General features: G+C 36.6%; 1 protein-coding gene across 1 annotated transcript; it reads left to right on the top strand.

The window, feature by feature from the left end:
- The first annotated feature begins 295 nt into the window (after positions 1-295).
- On the top strand, positions 296-19,971 carry LOC149011755 (disease resistance protein RML1A-like). The gene is made up of 7 exons (XM_089162749.1): positions 296-855; positions 15,327-16,407; positions 16,531-16,839; positions 16,978-17,377; positions 17,450-17,809; positions 17,870-18,313; positions 19,421-19,971. Exons 1-7 carry the CDS (start codon positions 296-298, stop codon positions 19,969-19,971), a joined length of 3,705 nt encoding a protein of 1,234 aa, XP_089018875.1.
- The last annotated feature ends 2,348 nt before the right edge of the window (positions 19,972-22,319 follow it).

The raw sequence follows: 22,319 nt of genomic DNA, 5'->3' as shown, positions 1-22,319 counted from the left end.
GTTAGCGTGTAGTGTGGTTTTTCTTTCCTTTGATTTCTTTAAAATTTTAAATCTTCTTTATTAATTTAAAATATAAAAATGAACCACTTGCGTGTTAGTGTGGTTATTCTTTTCTTTGATTCCTTTTGAAATTTTAAATCTTCTTTATTAAAATATAAAAATGAGTCACTTGCTAGGAAACGAAGAGGGAGTTGACTTCAGAAATATAAAGAGGTAAAATAGATTCTAACACTTCAGAATACCCAGCATTCGCATTGCAAAGGATCAGTCCATTGATTATCAAACAATTTGTATGATGGCATCCTTCTCCTCCTCCTCTTCTTCTTCATCATCGTCTCAAGGTTGGCGATATGATGTGTTCTTGAGCTTTTGTGGTAAAGATGTCCGTACTGGTTTTGCTGATTGCCTCTATTATGCTTTGGTTGAAGCTGGAATTCAAACTTACAGGGATAAAGATAATCTCACCAAGGGAGACAAGATTGGTCATCAGCTAAACACTGCAATTCAAGAGTCAAAAATCTCCATTCCCATCTTTTCGAAGGGTTATACTGCTACCAAGTGGTGTCTCAATGAATTGGTCGAGATATTCAAATGCAAAGAGACAAAGAATCAAGTCATCTTTCCCATTTTTTACAAAATTGAGCCAAGGGATGTACGAAACAAGGAAGAATTCGATGCAAATGCCCCTCTGGAATACAATTTGTGCCTCGACAAATACCAAAAGCATTTAGTAGAAATAAATGCTGAAGTATTTGAAGATCACCAGAAGAATAATGAAGAGACAGTCGTACAGGGATGGAAAAAAGTTGTAAAAGGTGTTGGAGAACTCGTCGGATGGCATTTGAAGGAGCACATGTAAGTCCAACACAACACTTCTATTTTATTGAATCCATAATATTAAAGGTATAGTGTATGTAGTCTCTTCTTTTAATTTAAGTCACAAAGTCGGATTTACTAGATAAGAAAATAAGTAACTACAACTCAGCTTTATTTATGGCAAGTTAAAATATAAAACACATTTTATTTTTTATAAATGTCTACTTACCGCAATTCAGCATTATCTTTATTTCATGTCCCTAACGTAGTTTAAGCGTATTTTTATTTATAAATTTTTTATTTAAATTAAGTTAAAATTGACTAGATCTATTATGGAAAAACATCCTCTGCTATTACAACAGTGCACATATATGCCAAATAACTGGCTGAGAAAGCAAAGAAACTACAAGGCTATTTTAGATTTTTTAAATTTGAAATCAAGCTTAAATCCCAGCTAGTTATTTGGTATAAAAAGTGTCGCACAACAGAAGAGATTTTTTTTCAAATCTACTATATAAGAAGAAAAAAAAATGAGGTTGATATTAATTTTGCACTGACTTGTTTTGGATCTTTTCAATTTAGTAGGTTTCTAGAAAATTTGTCACTTCAACTAATATTTTTAATTATTTGTGTGCAAATGAGAAGATGCTTAAGCTCTTTTTACATTATATTTTTTCCTCCTTTTTCTTGCTCTGGTTCTTCCTTTTCACAGAAGATGGCTCCAATCTTGAAACACTCTATTTGGTGTCAGGCTTCAAAATATTGATTGTCATATGATATCCTTTTTTAGAGTTACAAAGAGAAGAACTTCTATTGAATTAGTCAAAAACCAACCAAGTACAAAGATATTGCAGTACAATTTTGATGAGAGTCATGGGGCCTTGCATGTAGAGGGCCCACTTGGCTAGACTAGCAAACCATTTTAAAAGAGTCAAATTATGGAACATCACAAGGGCAACCCATCCTATCAATTCTTTTATGCGAAGCATGGTATGGATGTGTCTAGTGGCCAAGGGTGTGACAGAGGATGATGAACATTTGGACATTATCAGGATTTTGAACATGTACCACACATTGGTCGATGTAGGTAGAGATCCACTAAAATAGGATAATCCCTTCTGAACACAAAGAAGGATGTCTGGGAAGAACGTCCCCTCAACCCCTATTCCTACTTCAATCTGTTGGAATTTATGATTCCAATACACACAAAAGCACCAACTAATTTTCATAAGTTTTTGACTAAAGATACTTGCACACATTAAGAGAGTTAGTGTTTTTGAAACATACTAAGTTACATTATTTTCAAATGAAATAACAAGCAAGGTGCGAGATTTCGCTCGAGTTTGCCGGTTCGCTACCTGACGAACTGGAGAAATCTCGCAGTAAGTTTGCCTGAAATCACTCTCCAAAGCTACACAGAAGAATGAAGAAGCAGACTTGCACGGTTGCAGACACGAAACGTAATTTTTTGAAATCACCTGTCTTGCTTGGTAGGAAAAGTAATAATCCTCAAATTCTCAGTATATGTTCTAGATTTATCAGCAATGAAACTTCCAATTCACCTTGCAATGGAGGCGAGGAAAGCAAGAATGCCGTCGGATTTCAGACAGAAACTTCAGTCGCAACTCGGATGAAGATTGCTCATTTTTCCATTATCAAGGCCAAAAAAAATGAAAATGGAACGGAGAGAATACAAATTATTGGTGTTTCAGTCTGATCTCCAAACCTACAAATCAAATGAAATGACTAAGAACTTCTATGCTAGATCGAACAAGAACAAGCGAGCAGAAAGAGAGAAAAGGTTAAAGAGTGAACAGCTCTTCGTGCCCGATTTCAGCAATTTTCGCTGTTTTCAGTCCCTTAATTTTATATCTCTCATCACCAAAATTATCCAAAATTGGCGAAATTCTGCCGATATTTTGTGATATGTTTTACCCTGATAACAATTTATAATGAACACAAGACATCCATTTCAGGGAAGCTTTATCAAGATCAAGATCTGAAAAGATAGATTTGCATAGGTGAAGAAAAGATCTCCATGTAAATTTTTTTTCCCTCAACCCTAGAGGTCCCGCTGCCCATATACGATTGCTCCATTCACAAGATAGAAGAAGGTGCCACTGGGACTTTGAACCACTATGATATAGAATAGAAGTAGATTGAACTTGGATGCAATGGTATAATGTAGAGCAAACTAGTATACCTGCATTCAGAAGATGCCAAAAATAGTTTCAATTTAGGATAAATATTTAACTCCCAAAAAAATTCCACCATGAAGTAAATTCATTTTTCATAGAATTATGATTTAATAAGAAAAATACTTGGCCAACAAGTCTAGAGGTAAAAGATGAGATAATTGATTTCTAATAATTAGAAGAAGGGCACAAAGAGATGGAAGAGACTAATTTAGCCACAGTTGGACTAAAGGGAGAGTGAATCTCTAAAATTAGGGCATGTCTATTTCCAACCATGTCTGCAACACTGGCACCCTATGGTTGAAGATGGCAATCAATCACACCAATTTTTTGATCCAAGGTGTAGTAGACCCGAGGGTCAAACTAGAAAGAGGTGTTCTTGCCATCCCCCACACATCTAAGTACCATTCTTGTGAGCAAATTTAGTATAGAACATACGCTTTTCTAGGTTTTGGAAATAGATTACCTAGCAACCTTAGGATCAAACAGGGAAGAAGATGGAAAATATTTTGCTCGTAGAGAATCTGGCACCACAGCGCAGATGGATTTGTCACCAGCCCCTGTGTAGCAACAGAGCTTTGTTGAACTCTTCCATCTTCTTGAAACCCAAACTGCCTAGTCTCTTAGGTTGATAGCATTTGTCCCACACAATGAGGATCAATTTCTTCCCTTCTTGTGGGTCCTTGTGTAGGCAAGTAACCTTGGGAAAAGCCAAATGGTTCATATGTTTTAGTGGAAGAGATTGAATCATAGATTGAACAAGAACTCTCCTTCCTACAAAGGATAGGGATCTAGATATACAAACATAGAGTTTCCTACACATCTTATTAAGTAGGGGTTGAAAGTCTCTAGACCTAGCCCTAGAGGAGAACAAGGGTGTTCCTAAATAGAAAACATTCTTCTACATTTCCCTCAACCCTAGAATTCTAAGAACCCTTTGTTTGTCTTCCATAGACACATTTCTATTGGAAAAAAAAAAAAACCTCACTTTTCTCAAGATTAATAACTTGGTGAGTTAGACTAGAGAACAAATCAATTACAGCTTTAATAGCCAACATATCATTATAGATGGCATGACAGTAAAGGAAGGACTCATCAATAAATAATAGATGGGTTACCTCTAGAGCTTGCGTAGCAACCTGGATCCCTTTGAACATGTTTAGTCATGTACTTTACCACGAGTTTGGAAAAGACCTCCATGACTAGAAGGAATACATAAGGGCTAAGAGGGCATCCCTGCCTACGGCCTTGGTCCTTGAGAACCTTGATAAGGCAATCCATTAAGCTTGGTGGAGAAAGATGCAGAGGAGATAATATGCTCAACTAGACTATAACACTTTGGGTTGAAACCTAAAAAAGCCATTACCGGAAGGATGATTTCCCATTCAATGATATCATAGGCCTCAGGCATATCTAACTTTAAATCAACATAGCCAGACTTAGCACAAGGTGAATTCACACGTAATGAAAAATCTCATGTGGAATATAAATATTATCAATGACTCATTTAGATGGCACAAACGTGCCTTGCATGGGAGAGATAATACCTGACAAGAATGTCTTAAGCCATAAAGCAAGCAATTTTGCAATAAGTTATAAGCTACATTACATAGACTTATGAATCTGAAATCCTGTACACAAACTGCATCATTATTCTTGGGAATGAAACATAAAAGAGTGTGATTGATGCCAAAATGGAGAGAGCCAATTCCAAAAAAAATTCTTCACAAAAGCATTGAGATCATTATAGATAGTATTCCAGAACTTCTGGGGAAAAAATGGCTTGAAACCCATCTAAATCGGGGGCTTTACAAGCCCCTAGGGAGAACACAACCCTTCTTATCTCATCTATATCTGGCAGTTCAGTCAAGGTTGAAGCTGAAACAATCGTTGAAGTGTTGGGAATAAACATTCTACAAAAAGAAGAGCTAAGGGGTGAAGATGATGAGTAAAGAGAACACATATAGTCTGCAAATAAAGCGGCTATTTTACATGGCTAGGAAACAACAGAATCATTATCCATTAAGAAATTAATTCTACTAGGGGAAAACCTTGTTTTAGCAATTGAATGATAAAATTTTGTGCTTCTATCTCCTTCATAAGTATATTTATTTCTAGAGTTCCGAGGCCAAAAGAACTCTTCAGCAACATATATATAAGACGAGCTGTCTTTTTCCTCATTGTAAGTACTCCAACTGGGGGTAGGGGATTCATGGATAGCTTCAGGTTTAGATTCAATTTGCATACAAAGATTGTTTATATTACCAAAAGATTCACGATTCCATTTGCAAAAAAATAAATAAAAAAAAAAAAATAAAAGAAATAAAGACGATAAAGATTTGCTAACTTCCCTTCCAGGCCATACTCAACATAGGAAATCCATGAAGAACTTACTACCTTAAAGAACTCTAGGTAGAGATGCCAAGCTGCTTGATAGTGGTAGAGTTTCCTTCCTATCATCAAAATAGGGTTAGTTTTTAAGAGTAGAGGATTACGGTCAAACTCAATGGCTGGAAGATAGGATAGGGATGAATTAGGAAAGAGACAGAGGGAATCATGGCCCATAAACAATTTATCCAAATGTTCACACACTAAATGAGGGGGGAGGTTTATCAGGTGAAATTCTTACCGAGGCGAAGTAGTTCCAACGAGGTTGAAGACAAACATTCAAGGGATGAGGTAAAGCAGGGGAAGGCTGAAAGGGGCTTCCAATTTTTTCAGAAGCATAGCAGAGTTATAGAGTCTCCACACAAAAAGAAAGGAAGAGAGGAGAGGGTGAAGCCTTAGTTGTTGGAGGAAAGGCTTTTAATAGGCCAGTGAACGGTGAATCTTAGGAGATTGAAGATTGAGAAAGCTTTCTTGAGCAGGTAAAATTAGCAACTATAAGAACAAGAGAAAGTCCTTATGGAAGATTTACCCAGCCCAGAATCAGTCGTAGCCTGCGCCTTCCATTACTGACTTTACTTGCCACCATTTTCTTTAGGAAGGGTAAGACGCTACAGATATTGTTCCGAGTACATGAACCCTTTTTTGACTGTACTTTCGGATCTAATAAAGATGTATTCGGAAAGTATCTAGCCTTGAGAGTTTGGACCCACATTGCTTCTTGGTAGGTAAGAATTCTTCATCCTTGTTTCAGGAGAAGTGCATTATTGACATCTTCCATTGGAGGGAATACAGAGAAACCCATGCATCTTTCCTGGGACCATACTGAGGGGGGCCACAAACAAACACATAGATCTATTCAAAATGTAAGTCATAGATTTTATAGCAATGAAAGCAAAATGGTGAGAAATAACTGAGAATTTAATACAAGACTTTGCAAGGACCAAAGCCCCCAAACCCTTTACTGCTAGAACTAGCACATTCAATCATAGAATACCCAGTCCATAAGTTTATAGATTAGAGTAAAAGGCAAACTTAGTTTCACATAGAAAGAGGACATCAGGATCATTGCATTTGATTAACTTTCGCATCCGACATACTGGTAAATTTTCTTTTCGAACCCCAGACGTTCCATGCAAGAAACTTCATGATGGGTAAAAATGAAACATGCTAGAAAGCCTTGCCTTCAAGAATCAACGAGGGGGAACAAAAAGCTCAAACATAGGGAATTACGCACAAATAGAAATTCACAATACCAGAGAAACAATAAACAAGAAGCAGGAACAACAACAAAGGAGCACACAAATAAGAGATAACACGTTAAAAGCATAAAAACACTACACAAAAAGCCCAAACAATCTAGAATAAGCATAGACTAGGATAAAGATAGAGTTGATATGAAATTTAAACCAGTAGGAAAGAAGTTTAGAGAAAAAACTAGCTCACATAGAGACACAAAAAAGATCAAGAAAAGTACCATTTTTCCGGAGAGCAATGAACTCTTCATCTATAGCTTTCTGCTAGTGAGGAAATTTATTTGAAGTCTCTTAGTAGGTGGTGTGGGGGAGTAAGAGTCAGCATGAGAAACCCTAGGAGGGTAGTTTGGCCTAGGTGGGTTCCCCAGAGAGGTGGTGGTCCTAAAATTGTGGGAAGTGGTTGGGTTGGTGTGGGGTTTACCTCATTGTCAGAAAAAGGAAAAAACCTTTCATCAAACACAACATGGGGCGAGAATAATAATTTTCCTAATGCTAGGGTCAACCAGTGATATCTTCGGTGGCAAGAACTATATCCCATAAAAATATGTAATGCATACCTAATTCCAAACTAGTGTTTATCATATGATATCAAGCAAGGATAGCATGCACATCCAAAAATCCTCAAATAATCATAATCAGGCCTTAATTTGAACAATTTGAAATAGAGAGAAACATTTTCTAGAACTTTGGTGGGTAATCTATTTATCAGAAACAAAGCAGTTTTAAAGGCATGCACTCAAAATTTTCTAGGGCAAAGTCTCTACGAATGTCAATGCCAATGCTTAACAGCCCCATTTTGTTCATGTGATCCAAATACCTCCCCTATGACACCGACCAACTTGGTTTAGTAGCCTTCTCCACCTAGGAATGAGAATCCTCAAGGATTGATTACCTCTATTGGACTCCATTCCCTAACCTTATAGTCATCCACATATTATTGGGGTGGATGCTCTCATGTCTCCTCATGACACCCAAGTTGTCTGATCCCAACTATAACATATACAACCTTGTCATTGCATGACCAATAGTAGATCAATGAAGTCACGTCACTGTCATCACGGGTCATTTGGCTTCAATACTCCTACCAAAAGGTAGTAGCATGTGGGGGTACCTAACCATGCATTCTAGAGCTCCTAGGTATTTAGGACAACAATTGTGAAAGTTCTAGGGGTATCAAAGGACAATTCCATGCTGCAGCCCCTGATATCCCAAGTTAAGAGTACCCAGCATGGATAACCCTTAGTCATAGTCACTCACACAACACATCATCCACATAAGCAAAATGATAAAATGCTTCAATTAATATTCATGACAATATACTCATATTTATAAATGTAGAACAATAACCACAACAGGTAATAAAAGTATGATCATGCTTAGAAAAGAAAACAGATCATCATATCATAAACTCAGTCATACATGCAATTGCAACCTTACTTGTCTTAGCGGAAATATTACGGAAAAGCATATCCAATCTCTCAGATAATCAATCCAACAGACATCAAAGATCACCTAGATTAGGATTAAGAAGTTTCATCAAGGTTTGGGATTCAAACAGAGCGAGAACAACATCAATACAACCTCTGGAAGTAGGCCGGTTGCCTAAGGCGATTGATTGGGTCAATCAACCGCCCTAAGCGATCACTCCACTCCTAGATAGAATTCTAAGTCTAAAATTCAGACTTTTTGATCACCCATCCTCGATCTGATTTTTGGTTGATTTAAATCCAAATTTCATCCCTAGGACTCCAGAGGTCACCACACATCAAATCATAGAATAAGAATGATTTGAATCATCATCTTCTTCGAAAAGATCAGCCCTTGATTTAGATATAAAAATCCATCTCCTGGCATGATTCAATCGAGATCATTGATGGAAAAAGATCTAATCACTCCAACTCACCACTAAAGGATTTTAGAGGGAGAAACTGCTCTCTAACAATATAAAATACAAGTGAAGTAAGAGAGTGCTTCACTAACCTTTAAAAGATCTGAGAAATCAAAGCAAAATCCAAGCTTTATTCACGAATCAAGAGTTCTTCACCACCAACCAAGTGTACACAACCTTTACTCAGTCCACAATAGCCTCCACGAAAATAATAATGCAAAATTAGGTCGTGGATGGCTATTTATAGGGTGCTAGTGCAAAACAGGGTTCATATGCAAACTAATGCTTTTTTGGTACCTTGAATTGCATGGTTGAAGTGTTGATAATAGTCCTTGGCTTCATGGCCAAGACAATTATAGATCTAATAGATGATTCTTGATCTAGTGCCACCAACCTGAAAAGGTGACTAAGCTAATGAAAGGGATGATTAGAAGGGAAGTGTCCATGACCAAATTACCCCTTTGAGAAAAAGCGTTCTTTAGGGCTGTCTTGGAGGTTGAATTCCATGAGGTTGGCTACTAGCCAGATTTCCCATGAGATGCTTCAGCACTAGGCAGTTCATCTTTCAAACGAATTTCTTGAATTAATAACATACCTCATAATTCACCATATGAGATGAAGATTATTCAACTCCCAAACCATTCAAAATGTGGAGACACAATTCTTCATGGGCTCTCCTGCGGTTGCAAGTTGATTAGAAATAGTCTTGATTTGAAGGAGCTAATCATGGATACTGTTGTTACCTATTTTAACATTTTGAATCTAAAGATGTAGTTGCATAATGTGACCGGTGAGGAAGCATCAAAGATTCACTTAAGCTACAACCATACATCTCCAGCTGTAGTGCATCAAACAATTTGAGCATGAACAGATTCAACGAGGGAAGCAATTAGCCAACACATCAATAGTTGATCCTAACAATTCCACTTTTGGTAGTCAGGTTTTGTCTTGAAAATTGTAACATTATTATTATTAGTGATGGTAGAGGGTGGGCAAAGAGAGGCCCATCCACAATATCATAAAGATCATATGTTTTTAGAAGAGGCACAATTTGAGACCTCTGCATTAGGTAATTCATTTCATTCAACTTGATTGAGAAAAAAACGTAAAACAATTGGGTTGGAACCTGAAGATTTGATGCCATATTAAAAGTATGGGATAGAGAGAGAGGGTTACATGAGAGAGAGGATTTACGTGGCCTTGTTTTATTTTGCAACCTACGTCCATGAGAATGATAAGTGCACTTCCTTCATTCTCTGATTGTGTTACATCTTATGTATATGGGCTAGAGTACCTTGTTCACCACAAGTCTAGGACTTTTATACTCTAGAGTTCTATTTCCACAAGTATAGTTAGGTACTAGGGTTTTACATTGCCTATGTCTCTTGTGTGTTTCAGATGAGGTATAACTCTCAGTTGTTGAGATAATGTTAACTTCTGATAGTCCAGCTATTGTTGAGATAATGTATGCTTCTGTGTTTCTGATTAGGTAAAACACTGAATGTTACCTATTGCTAAGGAATAGGGTTCGGCCAGAATTGTATGTTGTCTTCCAAAAATACCCTTAATGAGTGGAGATGAAGTGGTGGCTAGGGCAACCCTAGGTTCGGCCAAGGCTGTTAGGGAATTGCCAAGAATATCCTTAAAACAAAGATATCAAACACCACCCTTTCGTGAACTTTTTCAATTAAATTCTATTGTTACTGTTAAATTTTTTTTTTTTTTAAAACCCAAAACTACTCTTATATAAGAGGTTGTTTTGGTAACCGCTAATTAACCTCAATTACAATAGTAGTTGAAACTCTAAGTTATCCTCAATTAGTATTATTATCAAAATCCTAAAATAGCCTTGATTGCCTTAGTAGTTACAAGATAATTACCCTAAATTAATGTTATTGTTAAAATTCCAAAATAAAGTTAATTGATGGTAATTTATGGTTTTAACTACTAAGGTAATTGAGGGCATTTTGAGTTAACAATAATATTAAGAGCTTTTACATGACACCCACTATTATTGGAATGAAACTAACGTCCACCCACAATTATGGGCTAAATTACGTGACACCAGCTTTCAAAATTACAAGTTATCCACAATTAGGATTTTCTTTTAAGTGGGGTGTAAAAGACCTAAATGCCCTTTGGGTAATAAAATGACTTAAGTACCCATATTTAATACCCACTCATACTGAACCCGTAGGTGAGTCACCCATCTTCTTCCTATCCCAGGTTGGAAACCACTCGCCTCTTGCCGGAAACCACCATAACCCCTCCCTGCCAACGACTAGTGCCCACCCACATTTAATTAAACCCCCCCCCCCCAATTTCTCTCTCTATGATTCTTCTTCTTCTTTCTCTGTTGCCTCTGAATACATCTATAGTAGAAAGATCATAAATTTGTTTCAAATGAAGTCCTAAATGAAACAAACTCGTGGATTAGAAATAATGTCAAGCTGAAATTTTTTTCAACATACACAGTACAGGCTAAACACAAGTAGCAACAATTAAGTTCAAGATAAGAAAAATATGAATCCAAGAATTTCACAATTACTCAGTGCTCTTTTTCAAACTCTTCACCTTAATTTGTGGAGTGGTTAGCATTGATTATTAATCTTTGCTCCATGAGCTAGGGTTTCTTTCTTCAGATGATGAAAAAAGTGTCTTCAGTCTTTTACTTGGTAACATCATTATAAGTAAAAACTAACAACCAACTGGGTCAAACCACGGTCAGTTCAATCACCCTGGTTGGGACCGGTTTAAGAGTTAAAAACAAAAGTATCATAAGCATGAAGGAACTTGAGGGTTAAGGAAAGAGACATGATCCCGTCAAGTTCAGGATAAACAAATCGTGCCTCATAAAAAAAGCATAACTAACTCAAATTGAAAGAGGAAAACCCTATGGTCGGACGACTACAAATGGGACTTGTGAATAAAATCAACGATTAAAAATAGGAGGTAAACCCTGTATAAACTAAAGCACAGCACAAAGGAAAGGTAACTGAATCGTTTCCCTCCACTCTCATTTTTCAATTAAGCTCTGCAACTTGCTAGAGCTCTATGGTGATTCACTTATTGACCTAACCTTCAGAGATGGCTTCCCAACCGCTAAATCGGCCCACATCTGACATTGTTTTGCAGGAACCCGAGGGTTGATCAATTTTTGGACGTATCACAACATAATGCAAGTGTAGAACAAAGAGTAGATTTAGCAATAATAAGCACAAGATAGAATGTTATCATGCTTACATTAAATGTGACGCTATCACTTGACCGCAACTTAAAATTTCTAAGCCAAAGACATAGGATCAAAATATCATATACAATACAAAGAGTTAGAGCAATTATGATCAAACGGAGGATGACCATAACAGTCACATCGAAACCTAAAAGGGGAGGGGGGAAAACTGCATTCTGGAAGTGTAACAACTTAATTGAAGTTGCAAGGTATAGAATCAGAAACCTTACTACATTACAAAAATTAAAAAAAATTAAAAAAAAAAACGAAGAATAAATATTTAACTAATCACAAAGGGAAATAATACTTCAACAGATTTGGGGAAACTCATTGATGGTAACATCGCTGTCAGGGCTTGAAAGCATTTTTTCCATGCCTTTAGCGCCAAGTGAGGTGCGGAGAATCCGAGCGACGACTTTGCTGTCCAAAATGTTGGCCTTCTGTACATCTAGGACTCTCAATCTAGGAGATGGGGGATTAGAGAAAGAGAGAGTAATGGGGGTGCATGGTGATGCAGGGAGGGTGTGGTGGTTTTTGGCAGAGGTGAGTGGTTTCCAGTAAGGGACAGGAAGAAGATGGGTGAAGGGAGCACTTAAGGGCTGGGTATGGGAGGGGATTAGAGAAAGAGAGAGAAATGGGGGTGCATGGTGATGCAGGGAGGGTGTGGTGGTTTTTGGCAGAGGTGAGTGGTTTCCAGTAAGGGACAGGAAGAAGATGGGTGAAGGGAGCACTTAAGGGCTGGGTATGGGAGGGTATTAAATAAGGGTAATTAAGTCATTTTACTGCCCAAAGGGCATTTATGTCATTTTACACCCCCACTTAACAAAAAATCTTAATTGTGTCTAACTTGTAATTTTGAAAGTGGGTACCATATAATTTAGGCCATGATAGTGGACACTAGTTTCACCCCAGTAATAACGGGTGTCATGTAAAAGTTTGACGGTACTTTAGGATTTTAACCTCTGTACAAAAAGTTGATGATATATCACCACATTGGCTGAACCCGACACGAAACCCATGGCTGACATGAGTTTTGCCAAAAGTTGCTGATATATCATCAACGGTTGATTTCTTGCCTATTTTTCTTCTTTTTTCTTTTTTTGTCAAACAAAATTTTCAGTGATTTTTTGTCATTTATATACGAAGTTAGGGCGAAAGGTAAAGTTGATTGACTGAAATATATAAAGTAAGGTAAGGTTGATTGAAAATTTGAAATGCATAATTAGAAACCAATAAGATTGATTGAAATTATAATTGGAAACCAAATCATTAAGGTAAGGTTGATTGAAATTATACTTGGAAACAAAGATGTAATTGAGATTATTAAATAAGATTGCTAAATGTATAAACTTTTAATTAGAAATCAAATCATAAGGTAATATTTGTATATCTTTGTCGTATAGTTATTATTTATTTAAAAAAAAAATTGACTAAAACCCCTACAAATGTCATTGAAATTAATTGGAAACAAAAATGTAATTGAAATTATGTAAAATTGTTATAACTAGAAATAAAGAAGTAATTAAAATTTTGTAAGGTTGATTCAAATTAAAACTGGAAAAAATATTAAAATTATAAAGTGAAGTTGGCTAAATTTGTAAATTTATAATTAGAAATCAAATCATAAGATAATATTTATATCTCCTTCTAATATAATTATTATTTATTAAATAAAAAAATAAAAAAACTTGATCGAAATCCTTGCAAATGTCGCCATAATTTCGGCGACAATCCGGGGTATCAATAGCCACCCCGACACCCGAAATGTCGACGACATTTTGAACCTTGGTTTTAACTATTAGGGTAATTCAGGATAATTTGAAGTTTAAGTTAAAACATCTTTTTTAGTTGAGGGAAATTTGGGATTTGAAAAAATTATTGAATGCTAAAATTAGAATTTAACCAATAAATTTATGAGAAGGGAGGTGCTTGCTATCTTTGCCAGATAATAGGGGAGATAAGTGATATTTACCCTTAAAATTATTAGGGGTTTTGGCATGATTTAAAATTATCCCATGGTAGGATGTGTACCCAATGAGATACAATCAAATATAATACACATATAAAGGGCACTTATTGGATTTCATCAAAATGTATTGACTGGTAAAATAGAATACTTGATACAAGATGATGCCTCTCTCAAAATCACCTTACCTATACAATACTCGATACTAATACTTGATGTGGATGCCTCTAGACGTCCTAGATTTTGTTTTATAAGTTAGTGGTTTTCTAATCTGAGCAGGAACCAGTGAGGAAGGGTGTATTGGGGGCAATAGTTGTTGTGGGTTAGGGAAGTTGGTTTCTTATACGGTATTAATTGATGAATTTTTAATATTTCTTCTTCGCTTAATATAATGATCCTTTTAGCGAAAAATACTTCAAACATTAATTTTAGGATTTTTTTTTTCTTCAGGAAAAGTTATAAAACCATTCTTTGGTATTCAATATCGAAATTTATTTTTTGCTTTATAATATCTTATTTTTATTGTTATCAAACTGCTTTGCATTTTTCTACAAAAAATAAAAAAATATTTTTCATTTTTTAATGAAAATGACTGTTAGTATTAGATTTTTTAAATAGGCAAAGAAAAGAATGATAACTAACACCAAAAAGAATTTTCCCCTACAAGAAAAAGTGAAAGATAATTAGAAGAGGAAAATAAGGATCATCTTAAGGTCCATGACAAAATAGGATCCACATCTAAGTTTTTCATTATATATACTTCTAAATAAATAACATCAATAATTGTGTACTAAAAGAGAAATAACTGTGTTGTCATCCAGTTTCCCTTTCTTGCTGATGTGAATTTTTATCATGTTAATATATATTCGGTTAAGGTCCCTCAAAATTTGACATATGGGATATTGTTTTATTTGCTTTGCTTGCTTGCTTGCATTCTATGTAAACTTTGTTTTTTTCTTTTTTGCTGAAAGAGAAAAAATTATAAGAGAACTTCAGTACAGATTTATACATCTCTCTTTGTCTTGGGTTACAATTGATATCAATCTCCTCCAAGATAGGTACATGGGTAACAAACTTATGGTGAATATAGAAAGGAACTGAAGGTAGATGTTGTCAACAAAAGAGACTCAGTTTCTACCAAAAAAACAAAAGAGACTCAAAATATATCAGTCGTGACCTAGTAGGAGATGGGATTAACTGATCCCAAAGCTAATAGTCTGAAACAACAGAATGAAAAACTAGATGGAGAACTTTAGCCTACTGTACCCTTGATAAAGTGCTATAACTGGAATATTATGGACAATTTTTATGGAGAATTCATGCAAAAATGAAAGCATACAAATGAGACCCAAATATTAATCCACTTAATGTTTCTTCCCTGTTAAGGATTCTTCGTCCATTTCATTATATATATATATATATATATATATATATATATATATATATATATATATATATATATATATATATATATATATATATATATATATATATATATATATATATATATATATATATATATATATATATATAATTCATCACCTAATAAATCATTTTATTATTATTAAGTCTTGTTTCAACTATGCAGGTACGAAGGGCGATTAATTCAAGAAATTGTTAAAACAGTTCGGATTGAATTGCAAAGGAGACGTTCCATCATTCCTAACAACCTAGTTGGAATTCAATCTCATATTGAAAAGATGCTAAAGCTTTTAGACATGGAATCTAATGACCGAAGAATTATAGTGGTCCATGGTCTTGGTGGTATTGGAAAAACAACAATTGCTAGAGCTGTTTGCAGTAAAGTCTTCAGTCATTTTGAAGAGCATAGATTCATTGAAGATGTTCGTCACAAGGCTCAAATACATGGGATTGAATATTTGCAAAACCAACTCATCACTAAAGAAAAACATAATATTACTAACAAGTTTGATGGAATTGACATGATCAAGCAAAGCTTCCACGACAAAAAAGTCCTTATTGTGCTCGATGATGTCAGTGCTAGTGATCAAGTAGAGTTTTTGGTTGGAGATGGTGAATCATTTAGTATTGGAAGTAGGGTCATTATTACAAGTAGAAATATGAATATCATAGTTGCCCCAAATCGAAGGACTTATGAACCCGATATAATGGATTCAAATGATTCACTTGTCCTTTTCAGCCACCATGCATTTAGAACTGACCAACCTCCAGCTGATTATTTGGATCTGTCAACAGAGATTGTGAAAACTATTGGAGGACTTCCCTTGGCTCTTCAACTTGTAGGCTCATCTTTATATTTACAGAAAAAATCAAAATGGGAAAATGTGTTAAAGAAATTGCAAAAATTTCCCACTACGGATGTCACAAAAAGCTTGAAAGTAAGTTATGATGAGTTAGATGATGAAAAGAAACAGATTTTTCTTGATGTTGCTTGTCTTTTAATTGGAGAGGATAAAGCCATTGCATGTTATTTTTGGGAAAATGATGATTTTTCTGCTCAAGAGGAGCTTGATGCTCTCTGTGCAAGGTCAATGCTAACAATCAATGAACATAATGAGTTAAAGATGCATGATCAGCTTCGAGATTTTGGAAGGTGTATTGTTTATGAAGAAAACAAAGACGAAGCGGGAAAGCGTTCTCGGATATGGTCTGAAGAGGAAGCCATTAAAGTACTCAATAAACAGACGGTAGGTATTGAATAATATTTTTATTATTGTTTGTGAGGAGGTTTGTGAATTAGGTAGTCCTTTAGTGTTGGTGTTTCAAGTTAGCTTTGTAAAATATACTTAATTGAGGTTGTCATTTTGTAGGGAACAAGTACTGTTAAAGGGCTCCATGTTAAACACCGAGAATATCTGCCAGATAAGAAATTTGTTGTGATGACGGAACTGATGGGTGAAGGATTTGCTGCAATGACGGAACTAAGGTTACTGCATCTTGATGATGTAGATGTATCTGGGAATATCTCTAATTCTTTTTCAAAGCTAAGATGGCTTAGATGGAATGCATTCCCTTCTGGAAGATATCCACTCCCCAATTTCTCTCCAGAAAAATTGGTCATTCTTGATCTATCGAGTAGTGAGATTTCAGACGAAGGGATTGGCTGGCAGCACATTAAGGTTTGGAAAAACATAACTTTCTACTTGTTTAATTCGTTAATAGCAAAATCTTGCGCGAAGGGAAAAAATAATAGAAGTTGTCTATTTTGTCCTTCTCGAGCTAATTATACTAATTAATTCATCAATTCAATTCTGTAGGTGGCTGTCAATCTGAAAGTTCTAAATCTCTCGGCTTGTGCTCGATTAACTAGAACTCCTGATGTTTCAACAAACTTACTGCTGGAGGTATTGATTCTTAAACATTGTTACAGCTTGAAGGAGATTGACGAATCCATTTGGTGTCTCAGGAACTTAATTAGATTAGACATGAGTCTCTGTTGGAGTCTAAAGGATCTGCCGAGTGAAATTTCCCAGTTGATGTCGCTCAAAAGGCTCGATTTAGAGCGTTGTCACAATCTGATCGCTCTGCCGGAGAAGCTGGGCCACTTGATCTCCTTGACAGAACTTGATTTAGGATCCTGCACGGGTCTGGTGGAGCTCCCCAATGAACTTTATCGGTTGACTTCTCTCGAAAGTCTCGAATTATGTGAATGCAACAGACTACAAAAGCTGCCGAAGAAATTGGGTTGCATGACTTCCTTGACGATGCTTAATATAAGGTGGTGCCGCCAACTTGAATCGCTTCCAAATCTTCCTTCGAGTCTGAAACATTTAGATGCTTATCAGTGTGAATCATTAACATCACTCCCAATGCTTTCAAGCCTAAAACATCTCGAAATGTTGAGGCTTGGAAGCTGCAGTAAACTTGAATGGGTTCCAAGTCTTCCCCAAGGTCTGTTATGCCTTGATATGTCCTATTGTGCTTCGGTTCGAGGCATTTCAAGTCCTCTTCCATCGAGTTTGACTAGCCTTAATATGAGTGGCTGTGATTTGATTCGAGACATCTCAGTTCCACTTCCATCGAGTTTGACTAGCCTTGATATGCGTTGTTGCTATTCACTTCGAGATATCTCAGGTTCACTTCCCTCAAGTTTGACTAGAATTCGGGCCAAGAATTGCACGTCATTGGTAACACTATCAAGTACACCAGGAGGCTTGAGGAATTTAGAGGAATTAGATCTTGATAACTGCGGTAGCCTAGAAGAAATTGAAGGTGTCGACGAGAAGTTGGATTCCCTGGTGGACTTTCGGATTAGTGGCTGTGCAATATTGAAGAAAATACCAAAACTGAGGGGCTCGAAATATCTGAGGACTTTAAAGTTGGATGAGAATCACTACATATCTGACTTTGAAGGTGAGGGGATGGACTCTCTGGAGGTGTTGGAGGTACGAAACTGCAATTTATTGAGAAAAATACCATATCTGCAAGATTCAAAAACATTGAGGAAATTAAAGATCATTGGATGTCCTCTACTGTCCAAGATTGAGCTCCTTGAGTACTATGAATGCTTACAAGAGTTATGCATAAGTAGTGCCACATCGTTAGAGAGATTACCTGCTGATCTTTCAAGGTTGAAAGAGCTGCAGATATTGAGGATTGAGGGCTGCGAGAATTTAACCCACATTCCAAGATTATCCGATATGTCCAGCAAGTTGAGTAATCTAGACATCCAAGGCTGCAAGAATCCAACTGAGATTCATGGTTTTAACGGGTTGGAATTCATGGAGACATTGGATATCAGTTACTGTGAATCTCTGGAAAGATTATCTCATCTATCCAACTTTAAAAACTTAAAGCGTCTATCGATTTTTGGCTGCAAGAATCTAACTGAGATTCATGGTTTTGACGGGTTGGAATTCATGGAGGAATTGAGTATCAATTCCTGTGAATCTCTGGAAAGATTATCTCATCTGTCCAACTTGAAAAACTTAAAGCTTCTATCGATTGTTCGCTGCAAGAATCTAACTGAGATTCATGGTTTTGACGGGTTGGAATTCATGGAGGAATTGGATATCAGTTACTGTGAATCTCTGGAAAGATTATCTCATCTATCCAACTTGAAAAACCTAAAGCATCTATCAATTTCTTGCTGCAAAAATCTAACTGAGATTCATGGTTTTGATGGGTTGGAATTAGTGGAGGAATTGCTTATCAGTTACTGTGAATCTCTGGAAAGATTACCTCATCTATCCAACTTGAAAAACTTAAGGTGTCTATCGATTGTTGTCTGCAAGAATCTAACTGAGATTCATGGTTTTGACGTGTTGGAATTCATGGAGGAATTGAATATCAGTTACTGTGAATCTCTGGAAAGATTACCTCATCTGTCCAACTTGAAAAACTTAAAGCGTCTATCGATTGTTAGCTGCAACAATCTAACTGAGATTCATGGTTTTGACGGGTTGGAATTCATGGAGGAATTGCGTATCAATTCCTGTGAATCTCTGGAAAGATTATCTCATCTGTCCAACTTGAAAAACTTAAAGCTTCTATGGATTTATCGCTGCAAGAATCTAACTGAGATTCACGGTTTTGACGGGTTGGAATTCATGGAGAAATTGGATATCAATTTCTGTGAATCTCTGGAAAGATTACCTCATCTGTCCAACTTGAAAAACCTAAAGCGTCTATCGATTCTTTTCTGCGAGAATCTAACTGAGATTCATCGTTTTGACGGGTTGGAATTCATGGAGGAATTGGATATTAGTTACTGTGAATCTCTGGAAAGATTACCTCATCTGTCCAACTTGAAAAACTTAAAGCGTCTATCGATTGTTAGCTGCAACAATCTTACTGAGATTCATGGTTTTGATGGGTTGGAATTCATGGAGGAATTGCGTATCATGTCCTGTGCATCTCTGGAAATATTACCTCATCTGTCCAACTTGAAAAACTTAAAGCATCTATTGATTGTTGGCTGCAACAATCTAACTGAGATTCATGGTGTGCATGAACTGGAATTCTTAGAGACTCTAGATTATAGTGGGTGCGTGTCCTTGGAAAGATTACCAGATCTCTCAAATTTTCAAAATTTGCAGAAGCTATGTATCATATCTTGCAAGAAGCTGACAGAGATTCAAGCTGGTAATGGATTGTTGGAGTCTTTGCAGATCTTGGATATTAGAGGGTGTACATCCTTGGTAAGATTACCAGATCTGACACAGTCAAAGAACTTGGTTGAGCTAAATGGTTTGTATGCAGAAGATTATGGATCACAAGTGGATTTCTTGGCTGCTGCATCCTTGTTTTAGACTTGTTGCACCTGTTGACGAAGTATTTGTATAAGGTAATTCTCTCTCAGCTGTTATTGTTTGTTTGTCTTTATGTCTGATTAAGCGTTGATTTTGGATGATGACTCAGAGGCTTTTTAATTCTGGTTTTCAACATCCTTTACTTTTGCCTTCTTTTTGTGCGTGGGCGTGAATGTATGTTAAGGCTCCACTATCTCAGAAAAATCTGGCCTTCTGGCCCCTTGTGATCTTAAAAGAAGTCTTTAATAAGTCTTACAGAAAGCAGATCCTTGAAAAGTTTTCATTTGGAAAAGGACCGGAAAGAGAGACTAGTCAGCGCAAAGCTGCTAGTTGAGCTCAATCTTGATGGGCTGTTTTTGTGCCAAGTACCCTTCTCCAAGATGTTTCTTGCATTTCAATCAAAGGAATGCTTAGGTCAGCTCTCTGTTTCACAGCCTTACTGCATTCAACTGCCAATCTGAATCTACTCTAAATGGTTTATCTTATATTCACAAACAGATTTTTGGGATAAAATCCCCTGTAAAGGTTCCTGTTTGTTGGAGTGAATAAGGAGACCAAACCTAAGACAAAACAGAATCATTACAAACATATTTCATTACTAAATACTTTTTTTTTTGGGTCATCATCAAATCAGCCACAAGGAATGGAGGCCCATAGGAATGGGGGGGGGGGGGGCAAGGAAGGGAAGGCATGGAGGGATAGAGATTTGGATCGAAAACTTCTTGATCTTACTACTGCCTTTGCATAGGAAGCTGCCACCACTATGCCAAAAGCACTTCCAATACAAACCTACTACATAACTGAACTAGGACCAAATCAAATTTCAGCATAGGAACTTTGGCATGCTGCATGGCTCTAGATCCATTAAGTCTTGCATCCCTTGTTTTAGCTTCTGTTTTCATATTTGGTATTGATCACTTCGCCATTATCTATATCTATGGTTAGTTGTACATTGGTTTTGTTCGGTACTACATTCACTGTGACATAGTTCACATGCATTCATGTTTATCACCTATATTGGAAATGAATTGCAATACCCATGTCTAAACTGAAAGTTGTTTTGTGGGGAAAAAATGCTTTAGATGATTTGGATTATTAGATATGTTGAATTTCGAGCATAACTGATACTAGATTTGATTTATTTGAATCTAGGATATATTTATCAGTACATATTTTTTTATGGTTTTGGTGCACAATAGGGTAGAATCTATGAACCGGAATTGTGAAATAGATTTCTACTACAAGTTTGTAGATTAAGTCCTGTGCTTTTTGGATTTTATTCCTTAGGTCCTAAGAGCTTTTGGTTAAGGTTTGATGCATTTAATATGTCCAAGGTTTTAATTGTGGGATGATATTGGACACTTGAAACCTAATGTACATAGACTGTTGCCACAAGTGAGGGGCTGTGAGCTAGAGTTAGGTTTATGGTCTCTCGTGAAGTCTTATATTTGTTACTAATGATTACAGAGATGAAAACTTTGATTAAATTCTGCTCTATGCATGCATTGAAACTCATGGGGGGGGGGGGGGGGGGGTATGAATTTACAAGGATGGTTGAATTTAAACAAGTTATATCCCTCTATTGAATTCCAGTACGATCAACTTTATATTTTGATCATGGAGCTGGTTATGGATGTGAAGGTAAGACTTGACATGTGAATTAAAATTTGTTGGATATGTTCATGTAAGGGGATGGGGGAAGTAGACTACAAACTCACATCCACACACTTTGTTGTATTTGATCATGATAGATGCATAACCCATACAAAAGCATGGCTAAGAGAGACCCCTAACACGTGCTAGTCCCAAACCCCTAGTTGATTTACTTTTCTTTTGTTATGAGCATGAGCAGAGCAAATTGCTGGAACGTATTGTTTGATGTGAGTGAGAGTGTAGACCACATCCCTTGAGCCTACCAGTTGATGTCTGCAAGAATGCAGACTGAATTCCTAAATCACCCGGTTGATTTACATTAATTGAAGCATTGAACGGACTGACCCCAATAGTGGAGACTGGATCCCATTACCCCCGACTGATGTGATATGAGATGATGAATGAGACAGACCCCCAAGGGGTTGATTCCCATAAAAGCAGGTTTGCCATAGTTAGACATTATTGTGCATATATTGTAATGGCATGTAGGTTGCAGCTTGCTCATGCATTTGGATGTGCTTGTGCCTCTCAGAACTCACCTCATGGTTGATCTTTCTTTTTGGATGATGGTATAGGTGTAGCTGTCCCTGCGCATGTTACTCAAGACTGCAGAGTGGATGGTGGTACTGTAGCTGCCGAGCAGTTGGATGCTGACCATGGTGCACTGTGTGCTTGCTACTTATGCTCATATGAAA

The sequence above is a fragment of the Hakea prostrata genome, chromosome 7 (assembly GCF_041222555.1).
Source record: "Hakea prostrata isolate BN-2017 chromosome 7, UWA_Hpros_2, whole genome shotgun sequence".
NCBI lineage: Eukaryota > Viridiplantae > Streptophyta > Magnoliopsida > Proteales > Proteaceae > Hakea > Hakea prostrata.
This window is presented reverse-complemented; position numbering and strand designations above follow the sequence as displayed.

Excerpts from the sequence above, each read along its gene's own strand:
- LOC149011755 (XM_089162749.1), top strand. The coding sequence starts at position 296 with ATGGCATCCTTCTCCTCCTCCTCTTCTTCTTCATCATCGTCTCAAGGT. Across the intron at positions 16,408-16,530 it reads AAGTACTCAATAAACAGACG|GGAACAAGTACTGTTAAAGG; the intron begins GTAGGTATTGAA and ends GTCATTTTGTAG. Across the intron at positions 16,840-16,977 it reads TTGGCTGGCAGCACATTAAG|GTGGCTGTCAATCTGAAAGT; the intron begins GTTTGGAAAAAC and ends TCAATTCTGTAG.